The sequence below is a fragment of the Staurois parvus genome, unplaced genomic scaffold (genome assembly GCF_062004578.1).
Source record: "Staurois parvus isolate SC_StPar_1 unplaced genomic scaffold, SC_StPar_1.0 ptg000096l, whole genome shotgun sequence".
Taxonomy (NCBI): domain Eukaryota; kingdom Metazoa; phylum Chordata; class Amphibia; order Anura; family Ranidae; genus Staurois; species Staurois parvus.
The window spans coordinates 14,507,871-14,521,190 of NW_028317892.1; the positions used below are offsets into that span (position 1 = coordinate 14,507,871).

Genomic DNA, 13,320 nt, shown 5'->3' on the forward strand with positions numbered 1-13,320 from the left:
TCTCTAATGTAAAAACAGAGCAGTTACACTTGGAGGGAGGGAGCTGAGCTGTTGAAAAAAAAATAATTTAGCGTTTCTGCTGACAGATTTGAGAAGGAATTGCTCCACAGTTCCTGCAGCCACAAAAGTCAGTGGAGGCTTGATTTGAAGCACATCTACTGCTTGTTAAGAATATGTAAATACTTCAATGTCCATAACCTGACACAAGCATCATGCACATGGATGTTTATTAGCACCTGCTGTATGTGGCCGCACTTTTCTAAATTACGTCTGCATCAGTGCTACGCATGTGCGTACACCTTATTTCCCCAAATTAGAAGTTGTACTCAGCACCTGCAGTTCCCCAGGCACTGGGGATTTCACGCCTATGGAAACAGGATCTAAAAACGTCCATGTGCTCGGGTCCTAAGCATCCAAACAGGATGGAGGGTCTTTTGTAAAACACTCCTGATATCAATTACAAGAATACAAATCTAGAACTGTTTGCAAGGTAATTTAAGGTATTCTTTAATAGACAGAATTGAAAAAAAAAAATTAGTATATTTAAAATTGTGTCTGTATACTGTAGATATGCAAATTACATATGTAACTCTTATGTTTTTCAAAAGTGGACTGTTACTTTTCACAATATGTGTCCTTCTAAAATAAATGCTTATATCAGGTATGATGTTTGGCCTTTCCTCTTTGCTCACATATTGTTTGTCCTGTTCTGCTATTCCAGTAGCATAATTAAAAAGCAGCTCAAATGAAAACGAAAAATCAGCACAATGTTGACAAAAGCTGGAAGCTGGAGCACATCAAAAGCTCTGCCCACAACTGCTGATGTGATTTTCTAGGCAGCTGATTGTTTAAAAGCCTTAGTGAGTGCTTTGCACATAACTGAAGCATATTCTTTAAAAGTTTCCAGGTTGGGTTATTTTATTTTAAACAACCTGTACTCAATTGTATGGCATCCCTCATTTTCTCCTTTAGCTGTGGCTGAGATTTCAGGTCACTTTCAAAGTGACAGATTACAGTTTTTGCTCTTCATCTTTATCTCTGCTGCATTTGGAAGAGAAGATTAGAATATTGGTTTTTAAATCATATAGTTTTTTTAGACACAAATAAAAATATATAAACAGTTATTTTCTGGATATAATGTTTATTTCCAAGACTACATTGGACTGACACATAACATTTTCTAACATTTATACAACAGTGGTACCCTTAACATAGTGCAATATGGTATAATATGGTGGTTTGGTGGCTACATGGAAAATGCATTTTATGCATTGTACACCACAGGTAAGGCCACTGACAAGAGGGTATCAATGGCCATCCTGTACAGAGGGTAGCTTTATGGTGCAGACAGTTTCATACGCTGCTGGTCACAGCCATAGGAGGATCTGTTTCAGGGTTCCCTCCTGTCCCGCCACTCCGACCATTCCCTTGCCTTTCCACAAACCCCTTCCTTTGCAACTCTGATGCCTCTGTGTCCCTCAGCCACCCCCTCCCCATGCACTGTGTTTCAGGCTTCTACTCCTATCTCTGTACAGATAACTAATGTGTTCATTCATAAATGAAGCATAGAAAACCCATGCTTTATTTTGTGAATGAACAGGGAGCCTCTTTACAGAGAACAGAGAGAGATGGAGAATGTTTCAGAGGACATGATTCTCATTCCTGGTGGACTTGGCTCTCCCAGATCATCCAGATGTTCTGTCTCAGGGGCCAAAAGGTCCAAAGTTCAAAGCTCCAAAGGTCCTCCAAAATACATAGCAGACCCTTTGAGGGTTGTATGTGCTGTTTTTTTTTTTTTTTAAATAAGCCAGTAATGAAATATATTTTGCCGGCAATTTTAAACAGTTTTTCCCTTTGTAAATGTCAGTGGTCCTGTAGCACTTTTTTGTACAGAGATGCAAACTTCACATGCAGGACTTGGACACCCCTCAGGTATTTAACCTCTAGCCTACTGGGCACTTATACCCCCTTCCTGCCCAGGCCAATTTCCAGCTTTCAGCGCTGTTGCATTTTGAATGACAATTGCGCGGTCATGCAACACTGTACCCATATTAAATTTTTTGCATTTTTTTGTGACAGATAGAGCTTTATTTTGGTGGTATTTAATCACCTTTGGGTTTTTAATTTTTTCTTAAACAAACCAAAAACCACTGAAAATTTTGAAAAAAAAATGTTTTTTCTTAGTTTTTGTTATAGAATTTTGTAAATAAGTGATTTTTCTCCCTCACTGATGTGCGCTAATGAGGCTGCGCTGATGGGCACTGATAGGCTGCACTGATGGACACTGATAGGTGGCACTGATGGGCACTGATGAGGAGGCACTGGTAGGTGGCACTGATGGGCATTGACAGGCATCACTGATGGGCATTGAAAGGCAGCACTAATATGGCACTGATAGGCAGCACTGATAGGCGGCACTGACTGGCACTAATAGGCGGCACTGACTGGCACTGTTAGGTGGCACTGACCAGCACTGTTAGGCGGTATTGATGCGCACTGATAGGCAGCACTTGCTGGCACTGATAGGCGCCACTGACTGGCACTGATAGGTGGCACTGATTGGCAGCACTGATAGGTGGCACTGATTGGCATTGACAGGTGGCACTGACTGGCACTGATGGGTGACACTGAAAGCCAGCTCAGATGGGCACTGATATGTGGCATTGATGTGCACTGGTAGGCACTGATATGTGGCACTGATGGGCACTGGCACGAGGCACTAATGAGCACTGACACGGGGCACTGATGGACGCTGACAGGTGGCACTGCTGGGGCTACACTGATCATCAGGGCACACTGATCATCAGTGCCCTGATGATCAGTGTACATGTCCCCTCCGTGGAAAGCCGATTACCAGCTCTCCTCTCCTCTCGAGCTGTCAGCGTGACAGCTCGAGAGGAGAGAAATGCCGATAACCGGCATTTCCCTGTTTACATGTGTTCAGCTGTGATTGGACACAGCTGATCACATGACTGAGCCGACATCTTCGGCTGTGGACTAAGGGATGCAACATACAGCCTAAAAAAAGTACTGAAGTACACAAGATATAAAGTATATCATGCACCCTGGCCCTTTCATCCTGCTGTCACGTTCCCTGCCACAATTACTGACTAATCACAGTGGTCACAATGACTGCCGAGATGTACTCTACATCATGGCAGCCACTGCTGTGTAAGAAAGAGTTTCTGAAAAGTGTTTGGAACATTGTTTAGAAGAATCATTCATAAATACAAAATATCAAAATCATGTTACAATGCATTATTTCTATTTTATTCATCTTCAGATCAATTATGTGTCCTGTGATTTGTGTTCCTAATTAGGAATTAATTATTCCTAATTAATTATTTCTTCCCCTTCTCTTTTATTTTTCTTCCCCTTCTCTGCTATTATTTTTCCCTTATTTTCTATTTCTTAGTTATATATTTTAACCATTATTAAATAAACTGTGAGTTTAATATATTTGGTGTCACTTTGAAAACATGCAAAATTGCAATTCTTTGCACCAAAATTGTAATTTCAGCATCATTATAATGGCACCAATTCATAAAATGTATACTTTTTATTTACAGTGACATTAGTTGTCCCAAAACAAACACAAAGTAGATAAAAGATAATATTTTTAGACATGTTACTTTTTTGTCTATAGATTGCAAAGAAAATAAAATAATTTTGCTAGATGTTTTCACTAACTGTTTGTCCTGAAAAAACAAAGTCTTGCTTGTCTTAAAAAAAGTAGACAAAAAAATTGTTGCATCAATATTCTCATAACAGAAAAAAATTGCTCTGGTCCATAAGGGTCAACTCACACCAGACTAAAGTTGTCCTAACAAACAGAAAAGACAATTTCCCTTATGTGCTATTGTGTGTTAGGACATGGGACGAATAGGACATGTTGTATCGTCATGCAGCCCCTTCCACATGTTATAACGCACTGCAACAAGCTGCTGCACATACGGTTAAATGAAGTGTATAAATCAAGTTTTAGGCTTCGTGCACACTGGACATTCCTCTGTCTCTCATAAATGTCTTTCTTCGTAGCAGCAGCATTTTGTGAAAAAATAACACTTGATGATTGTAAAAGTGTTAACTGTCTTTAACCGCATCAAGTGTTTGGGCGTTAATTCATTTCATTGGCAAGAATAATAATTTATTCTGGCCAATAAAATGAATTTAAACTCAAGTACTAAACGTGCCTAGCATTAGCGTGCGTTTAAGCGTGTTTACACTCATTTACACGCATCAAACGTTTTCTGCCAAAATGCCGCTGTTCCTGGACGCGCTGCCAGTGGTTTTTTCTTTCCTGCCTACAAACTCCTCTAAAAGCCTATGTGTGCATGGGCATCTGGAGGGGAAAAAATGCCAGATGCCCCATGGAGCAGCTGAAAAAAAACATCCAGTGTGCATGAAGAATCAAAGAAGGGGGGAAAGTCAAGCATTTTAATAACGCATTGCAGCATGTGTGCACATCACACACCAGCACGCTCGGGCCATACTAATGAAAGCACTCCTATACATTACATGGAATGTACAGTAAGAAAACAGGCTGTTGGAAGTCTTGGGAATACTGGTTAACAGGAAATGATGTTGGCCCACTCAAAGCAAAAAGAAGCTTCAGAAGCTTGAGATGTATGAAAAGGGAAACAAAAAATATGATACAAGCAGGGGAATATTTACCACAAGGCAAACAAGGCACTTGCCTAGGGTGGCAGTTTTCAGGGGGGCAGCACCTCCCCCCAGAAGAAGGGATGAAAGAAGGGACACGCTTGCCATGGGAACCAGGTGGGATCCTTCTATGCAGAAGGGAGTCTGATTTTGGACTCTCCAGCTTTAGTAAATAAACCCCTATATGTTTAATCTTATCTTAAAAGCATCTGATCACACCAAGATCCGTGTGATCAAATGCTTTCCCAAGCCAAAAATGGCTTTGTTGACATCTGGTGAAAAAAGAAACAACAAAATCCTGCTTCTGGTTTCCTATACCAGTGGTGGGCAACCTTTTTTTTCAACTGAGCCAAATCTTGCCAAAACCACGATTGAAATTTATTTTGAGAGCCACATTTTTAAAACTGAAAATACATAGGATGGTACACTGTTTTTAGTTTCAATAAGTTTTTATAGTAATTCATCCCCCATAGTAATTCATCCCCCATAGTAATTCATCCCCCATATAGTAATTCATCCCCCATAGTAATTCATCCCCCATATAGTAATTCATCCCCCATAGTAATTCATCCCCCATAGTAATTCATCCCCCATAGTAATTCATCCCCCATAGTAATTCATCCCCCCATATAGTAATTCATCCCCCATAGTAATTCATCCCCCATAGTAATTCATCCCCCATATAGTAATTCATCCCCCATATAGTAATTCATCCCCCATAGTAATTCATCCCCCCTATAGTAATTCATCCCCCATATAGTAATTCATCCCCCCTATAGTAATTCATCCCCCATAGTAATTCATCCCCCCATATAGTAATTCATCCCCCCTATAGTAATTCATCCCCCATATTAATTCATCCCTCATATAGTAGTAGTAAGTAAGTAGCAAGTAGTAAGCCAAGTCCCCCCTGTGTCAATTCACTTACCTTTGCTCCGCGCGTTCCTCTCGCCGTGTTCCCGCGCTGTTCCGGTCTTCAGGGCGGACTGTGAGAGGAGCCTAGCTCCTCTCACGTTCGTCACGCTGCCCCACCTACACACATCCTGACAGCCAATCACTGGCTATCAGGATGTGAGTGGCAGCGAGACTGGCCAATCATTGCATTTGAGCGCGCTGCCCTGGCTGTTTTTTTTTTGGATCACGCTGCAGAGTCCCTGCCGCCCGAGAGGAGGGAGGGGAGCGGGCGCTTGGCACACAAGAGCCGCATTAAAGCGCGTAAAGAGCCGCATGTGGCTCGCGAGCCGCGGCTTGCCGACCACTGTCCTATACCATAGAGACCTGAATGTCCCCAATATGCTCTTTGGCAAGCTGACAGAACCGCCATCTTCAGTCCAGGCTGGTCGGTGGGATGGTAGTGCCTGGAGTGGCACTGGAAGGCTTTGGTGGGTGAGGGGTTGACCCCTCCGACTGCCTGTAAAAGCAATCGAGCAGCTAATTAGCTGCTAGAATTGCTTTTACATAAAAGCTGCCCATTGGCTGAAAGAAACAATACCAGGATGATGGGTGTAGATGCAGGTATTATCCTGGTATAATCGCTTGAAGTGCCAATGTAAATGGACATATTGCGGTGTTCAAGTGGTTAAAAAATGTTGTTGTTTTTTAACTTACCCAAAATATACTGACCATGACCTTTGACCCCGAACCTCACCTTGATCCTAACACAATTGTTTTCTTGATTTTTGTTTTTTTATTATTTTTTTACACACTTATGTTTATTTAACATCTTTCTCCCCTGCAATGAGAGAAAGATACAATATATTTCATGTTGTATCATGTTTGTACACAATGTATCTTTCTTCCCATTCAGAAGAGAAGGAAAACGTGGGTGACTGATCAGTGTGATAGCCAACAAGAGGCTATCACAGCAATCAATTGATCGGGAATCAGGAGTCCTGCATCCCAATTGTTAGTATGGGACCTGGGGCTCTCAGGTGAGAGCCTGGTCCCTGTACTGGGAGCAAGCTGAGTGTCACACTCCTGGCACAAAGACTGGTACTTATACATGTGGCCTCACAGTTACAGACCCATTTCCATGAGGCCACATACTGTATCTGCATACTGTTGGAGGGAAAGGGATAAGGGTAGAAAGACTGGTTTATATCATTAAAAAAGAGGACTTAAAAGTTATGTAATGATATGTATACATACAGTATATCAGGGGTCAATATACAAGTAAAATGTGAAGTTATGACAACTAAGTAATTATAACAAGTAATGTAAAGGTCTAGGAAAACAATCTGACTGCCTTGCCGGGACAGGAAAATAAATTTTGCCTGAGAAACAAAATTGACCCATATTGGACCAGGGGTTTTGTTTTGTGGTAGTTTATGAGATCTTGAACTTAAAGTTTTGGATAGAGTGGAGATGGATTAAAACACCTGTTTGCTTTTATTGCTGTCTGTGCCCCCGTTAAGGAGATTACCCCTCTCCATATGTCCTGTTTACCATTATCATTAAAAGGGAAAGCCAAAGAAAAAAATTCATTTTGGGTTGTCATTAAAAGAGTAGTAGAGGGGAAATCTGGTTCTGGTGACCTGGGGGTCCCCAAGAAATTCCTTTAATTTTCAGGGATTTCCTCTCACTTCCTGTTTGGCTATGGGACTGGTAGTGAAGGGAAATCTCCATAATGGGACATAGATGGCCAAAAAATCTGACAGGGGTTATAACCTTCCCTTGATCTATCCAAAATGGAAAAAAAAACATACACCTATAGTGCTACTTTATGGTACATGTATAAATAGAAAATTCAAATAGAATTGAGAATGTTCATACAATAAATTGTGAGACAAGTTACTTCTCGTATCCAATCATGTGAAAAGTAAATCACCATTCACTTATTTTATCTGCACGTGATTGGATAATGAAAGTGCATATTCACACAATGTATTGTGTGCAGATTCTAAAACCCTTTTAAATCTGCCTCTTAGACTCTAATAAAGTTTTCTCGATAGATGGTATGTTTACCCTCTACGGGTACTTTCCACATCTCCAAAGTGTACTGCTGCTGTTTAAAATAATTAAAAGATGATGTGTAAACTAATCTGGGTATTTTATATATTTGGAACATATAGAATGGCTTTGTAAGCTTTATTTATTACATTTTTTTTAGGGGAATGCATACATGGAATGCATTATATTTTCTACCTCTGTGTTTTCCCCTATGGGTGCAAATTACTGGATGGCCTATTCATAAGTAAAGAGGGAGTCCTAGAGGCCAGCTTGATGCCAACCAATGATATTTAAAACAAGCAGCTTGCTTTACAGAATCCATAATGAGATGAACAATAATAGAGATACTATGCACACATAGAGTGTCCCTAGTATATTATTAATAATATATTTTATATTAACTTGTTTAATGGTAGCATTTTTAATGAAACACACAAAGCAATTCTTCTAACAAGGAGACTGCAATCTTTTCCTTAGGCCCCTTTCACATGAGCAGACCGATGGGGTCCGTCTTTTTTTTTTTTCAGGTGGGCACGATCAGTCCATCCATAGACTTCTGTGGACCAGTAGGTGTCAGCAGACAATCCTGTACACCAATGGGGATCTATTCCCCATCCTTCCAGTGGATTGGATGACAATCAGGTGGAAACGGACAGGTGTTCCGTTTCCATCTGACCATTCCATTTAAATCAGCGGGCAGTGTCTGTGTCTGCTCTACAGCAGCAGAGCAGAAACCTGTCATTTGCCTTTTCAAGGCCCCCATCTGAAGGGTTCTTAAAGTGGTTGTAAACCTCAGACATGAAATGTGAGCAAAGCATATCCCTCTATAGTGTGTACTCAGTCCAGAGCACTAAGTGTAAATCTGTCTGCTGCTTTGTTCCTCTGCTACAAGTTTTCCTGACACCAAGAGAAAAATGGTGACAGGGAAGGAAGCTCCAGCAGATTGACAGCCTTAGCTCTGTTTCTGTAAGCTGTATGGAGGGAGGGGGGGGTGTCTCTTCCCTCCAATCAGCTCTCGGAGCTCTCCTCACTGAGCTCTGCAGAGTGTAATTTCTGCTCTACACCCCCTTTTTTGACAGCTCTACAAGCCTTATGAATTCAGCACTTTGAATGGCTGAAGAGAAGAGGGCAGATAGGCAGGTACAACTTATGTAGGAGGATTTGTTTCATCTCTGTGTATCACCTGAGGCCAGTCACTCCAGGTATATGGAAGGGTTTACAACCACTTTAAGCCTAGTAAGATCAGGGCTTCTCCTGTTCAGAATATCATCTATATCCATAACTCATGTATACTATTTGGCCTGGAGGTATACAGGTATTATTTGATCTGATAGTTTGTATTTACATTTTAATTTTGCAGAGGTTTTCCAGTAGGCCCAACATTTTATAAACATGATTGTTTTTACTTCTAGGCTCAAAGAGACAAATTGTGCAATTCAGAGATGCTGAAGAACCTGAAGAACAAGAGACAAGTAGTGTGCAATTAACAGTAAGTTTACACTCATTGTGGGATGGCTTGTTTAAACAAAACATGAAAGATGGATTGTTAGTAGATAGACAAGTGTGCCAATTTCAGTTCTGTTTCATATAGTTTTTGCAACCCCCTCTTTTCTGTCCGCCTTCAACCTATTGTTATTCAGTAGGCTCACCCTGCTTTTAGTAAGATATGCTGTAAACCTGTCCATACCCTATGAAATACCAGGAGATAATACAACCAATTGAAGTATTGCTTATACAGTTGTATGAATCCTTGACTTGGGGTCTTCAAAGAGATTTTATTGATGCTAAAAACAATGTTGAGAATCACCGAATGTTTCTTGTGCAAATGAAAAGGAAAGCACTATTTGTCTATAAGGATTTTAATTTATTGAGGTCATGGTATAAGTAGCACTGGTTAGTCACCTTCAACTGGACTTGTTATGCAATGCTGACGACATTTTGCTGCAGTCTCCACAATTGTAATGGGTATCAGGAACATACCCCAGCATTTATAGGCAGACAGGTAACTCAATCACCATAATCCAGTCACCACAGAATGTCAAGGCAGATGTTGATTGTCGAACAATAGGGGTATCCAAACTTTCTAAACAAAGGGCCAATTTACTGTTCTTTGGACTTTAGGGGGGCCAGACTTTGGCTATTGGGAGAAGAAAAGGTCCTGACATCAGTGGGAATAGACTATGGCCCATCTTTGATGTCAGTGGGAGGAATATCACCTCATCATTGGTGTCATTGGGAGGATTTGTGACCCATTGCTGGTGTCATTGGGCTGCATTGTTGGTGTCATTGGGAGGAATTGTGCCCCATCGTTGGTGTCATTGGGAGGAATTGTGCCGCATCATTGGTGTCATTGAGAGGAATTGTGCTCCATCATTGGTGTCATTGGGCTGTATTGATGGTGTCATTGGGAGGAAGTGTGCCCCATCTTTGGTGTCATTGGTAGGAATTGTGCCTCATCATTGGTGTCATTGGGCCTGATTGTTGGTATAATTGGGACAAATTGTGCCCCTTTATTGGTGTCAGTGGGGGGAATAATGTTTGAATGTTGGTATCTGTAGATGAAATAGTGCCCAAGGACCAGATAAAAGCAAGCATAGGGCCACATCCAGCTCCTGGGCCTCAGTTTGGAGACCACTGTCCAAGAACATGCCCACACAGGTGTTAAACTGCATCTCTCCAGCTGTTGAGGAACTACAAGTCCCATCATCCATCTACCTTTGGGAGTCATGCTTGTAACTATCAGCCTTGCAATACCTCATGGGATATGTAGTTACGCAACAGCTGGAGGGCCACAGTCGGACATCCCAAGGTGTGAAAGTAAATCTACCCTGTTCTGTGCAAGAGGATCCTCTGAGAGGACTTCTTTTTCTTCTAAACACAAGTTGACAAGTGAAGTGAAGTGCCATACACCTATTGTAAGGTAGGGTGGTGGGGTGCAAAGGAAACTGCTATGGGAGTCAGAGGGCACTAATTTAGGGATTGGGGGTCACAGGACACTACTGTGGAGGGGGGGTGCAGGGGACACTGCTATGGGGGAGGTGCAGAGTACACTACAGTGGGGGGGCAGGATACTACAGTGGGGGGAGAGGGATAGAGGACACTGCTTGTGGGGGACAGAGAACACTACAATGGAGGAAGGAGTGATATGAAGGGGGCAGGGGACACTGCTATGGAGGGGGCAGAGGGGCAGAGTACAGTACAGTGGAAGGGTGATGTGAAGGGGGGCAGAGGAAACTGCTTTGGGGAGGCAGGACACTACTGTGGAGGAGGGGAGCAGAGGACACTGCTATGGGGGGAGCAGAGGGGCAGATCATACCACAGTTGGAGGGATAATGTGAATGGGGTTTGGCTACCATACACAGTTGCATCAGATTTTGAGTGCACCAATTTTAGTAAATCTCCCCCTATGTGTACTTCATGCTGTCTTTTTATTCGGGGCTTTATAGTTTTCTTTTTTTTGCTGCCCCGCTGGGATTCAATGTTTCTTAAGGAAAAATGCACCTAGGGAAAAAGAATCCATTGATAGACCACACTATTGTGGGTACAGTGTTGGCCAGCACTACAAAGGAAAAGGATTTGGGAGAACTTATTTCAGATTATTGCAAAACAGAGCGCCCAAGCAGTGGGAATAACATAGAAGATGGAAAGGCTGTTTGACAGCCAGGCAACTAGTATTTGTAGAATGATAAATCAGCAATTGGAGCCTCCATGTTTCTCTCAGGAAACATTTTCATATATATTTCAACTTTCATATGGCTTTGTGCTGTATATTCTAAGCTGTTTTCAGACTTCTTCCAGACCCCAAAGCTTACAAATCTCACGGCCTTACAAGCTCTTTCCCAGAAAATAATGTACATACAAGGCAATCTGCAAAGACCAGTAATTAAAGAGTAATTCCACTTCTGTTGAGAAAAAAACATTCCCTTCTGAGTGATCTATGTACATTGCAAGGATTTTAACGAACATTGTTGCAGATTCCTACCTTTTGTCATTCTGAAGAAGTAGATGTTTGTCTGTGTCCATGTGCAAAGCAAATGTGATTGGGAATGACTTTATAATTATTAATCAACTGCTGCACCTGCAGAGTTCTAATGAGTAACGTGTCAGGGTCTGCATCCCTTTAGATGTGATTTCTTTTTGGGAGTATCCCACCAAAAATTACATCTTTGTTGCAGGGGGTGCCCAAAACCTGACTTGTATCTTAGTACTGACCTCTGGGAAAATCCATAAGTCAATCACACAATCCGGAAATGACATTTCTAAGGGGGGGGGGAGAATTACAGTACTTTATATTGAAATGGAAAGGTAATTTTTTTCCATGAAGGTGGAGTTAACCTTTAAAGCTGAAATCTGTGCAGATATTAAAGACACAAATCAATCCAGCTCAGTAATCATTAATACACAGGTAATTTCATTTTTTAAATGTAAGCAGAATAAGTACCTCCTGCAGACCTTGTACAACTGGGCTGAAATGTGAGAAAAAGAAGCAGTACAAGGCCAGTCAGCTCATGTACTGACTGAAACTATGCTGATAGGATGAGAAAACAGAGTGACATAGAGATTAGCTCATCACTGTGCTGCTTCTCCTTACACGGACATGTAACAGGCTGGGGGCAGGTCCAGGATGATCTGGGTTCTGAGGAGTTTGGTTTAATGATGCTGACTATCATAATGAGGACATCTAGTGGCAGAACAACAGTTCCGCAGGAGAAATCTCTGACATGAAGGTAAATATTGCAGTAAAAGCTGTCTATTGTTATTTCTTCTTATAATTGGCAGTTCATTTTTATCTTGATATTTTTGGGAAAAGTTCTGCTTTAACATTTCACATTTTATTAAATTATGTGATTTTTACATTTTTGTACTAGTAGTATGCATCTTATTTTCTAGTATATTACAGGAATAAATCAGTATTTAGGCAGCACACAACATCACAAATACACATATTTTGAACAGGAGAGATAGGGTAGATACACTATCTGGTCAAAAGTTTTTGGAGACATCCCACCTATATGAGCTTGTTGGGCATTCCAATTCCAAACCATTATGGGACAGTCACAACTAAAACAGCCTCATTTTTCCACCGGATTTCCACAAGATTTTGGAGTATATCTGTGGGAATTTGTGCTCATTCAGGCAAAGGAGCATTTTGAGGTCAGGTATTATAGATGTTGGACACAGTTTTTCCACAACAAACTCATCAAACCATTTCTCTATGGAACTGGCTTTGTGTGAACCATGACCACATGATTGAAACTGCACAATTTTCTAAAATGTGCTGTTTATTCTATGCATACAGTACAACTACAAGTCACTGGAAATGCCAGAACTCAGACATTTGGAGAAGTGTCCATATACTTTTGGTTACCTAGTGTAAATGTGAAAATAAAAATGACTTAAAGTATTACCAAACCCACAACAGTAAAATCAGTCTGTATGTGCAGTAAAGCACTCACTGTGGAACCTAAGGGGTTAATCCTCTGCATTGTGTAAAAAGGATGTTTGATCCTGTCTTCTCTGATCCTACCCTTCTTCAACATTCCCCATTTCATCTCCTGATAGAACACAGCCTCGGGGACATTCTGCACATGCTTAATTTGGTGTGTATTGCTATAGAGTTTTTTCTTTTTCTTGGGAAAGTGCATGTGATCAGCACAGGGCCAGTCAGCACTGTTCAGACAGAGGGTCAGGGGTTATGCAATCTCAAAA

General features: G+C 41.3%; 1 protein-coding gene across 3 annotated transcripts in view; it reads left to right on the plus strand.

Annotated features, from left to right (window-relative positions):
- Window positions 1-13,320, plus strand: part of PALM2AKAP2 (PALM2 and AKAP2 fusion) — a 459,422-nt gene that overhangs the window by 254,518 nt on the left and 191,584 nt on the right. For all 3 annotated transcript variants that reach the window (XM_089670918.1, XM_089670919.1, XM_089670920.1), the window contains one exon: window positions 9,024-9,100. In XM_089670918.1, coding sequence (XP_089527044.1) covers window positions 9,024-9,100 — 77 coding nt within the window. The remainder of the gene's footprint in view (window positions 1-9,023; window positions 9,101-13,320) is intronic.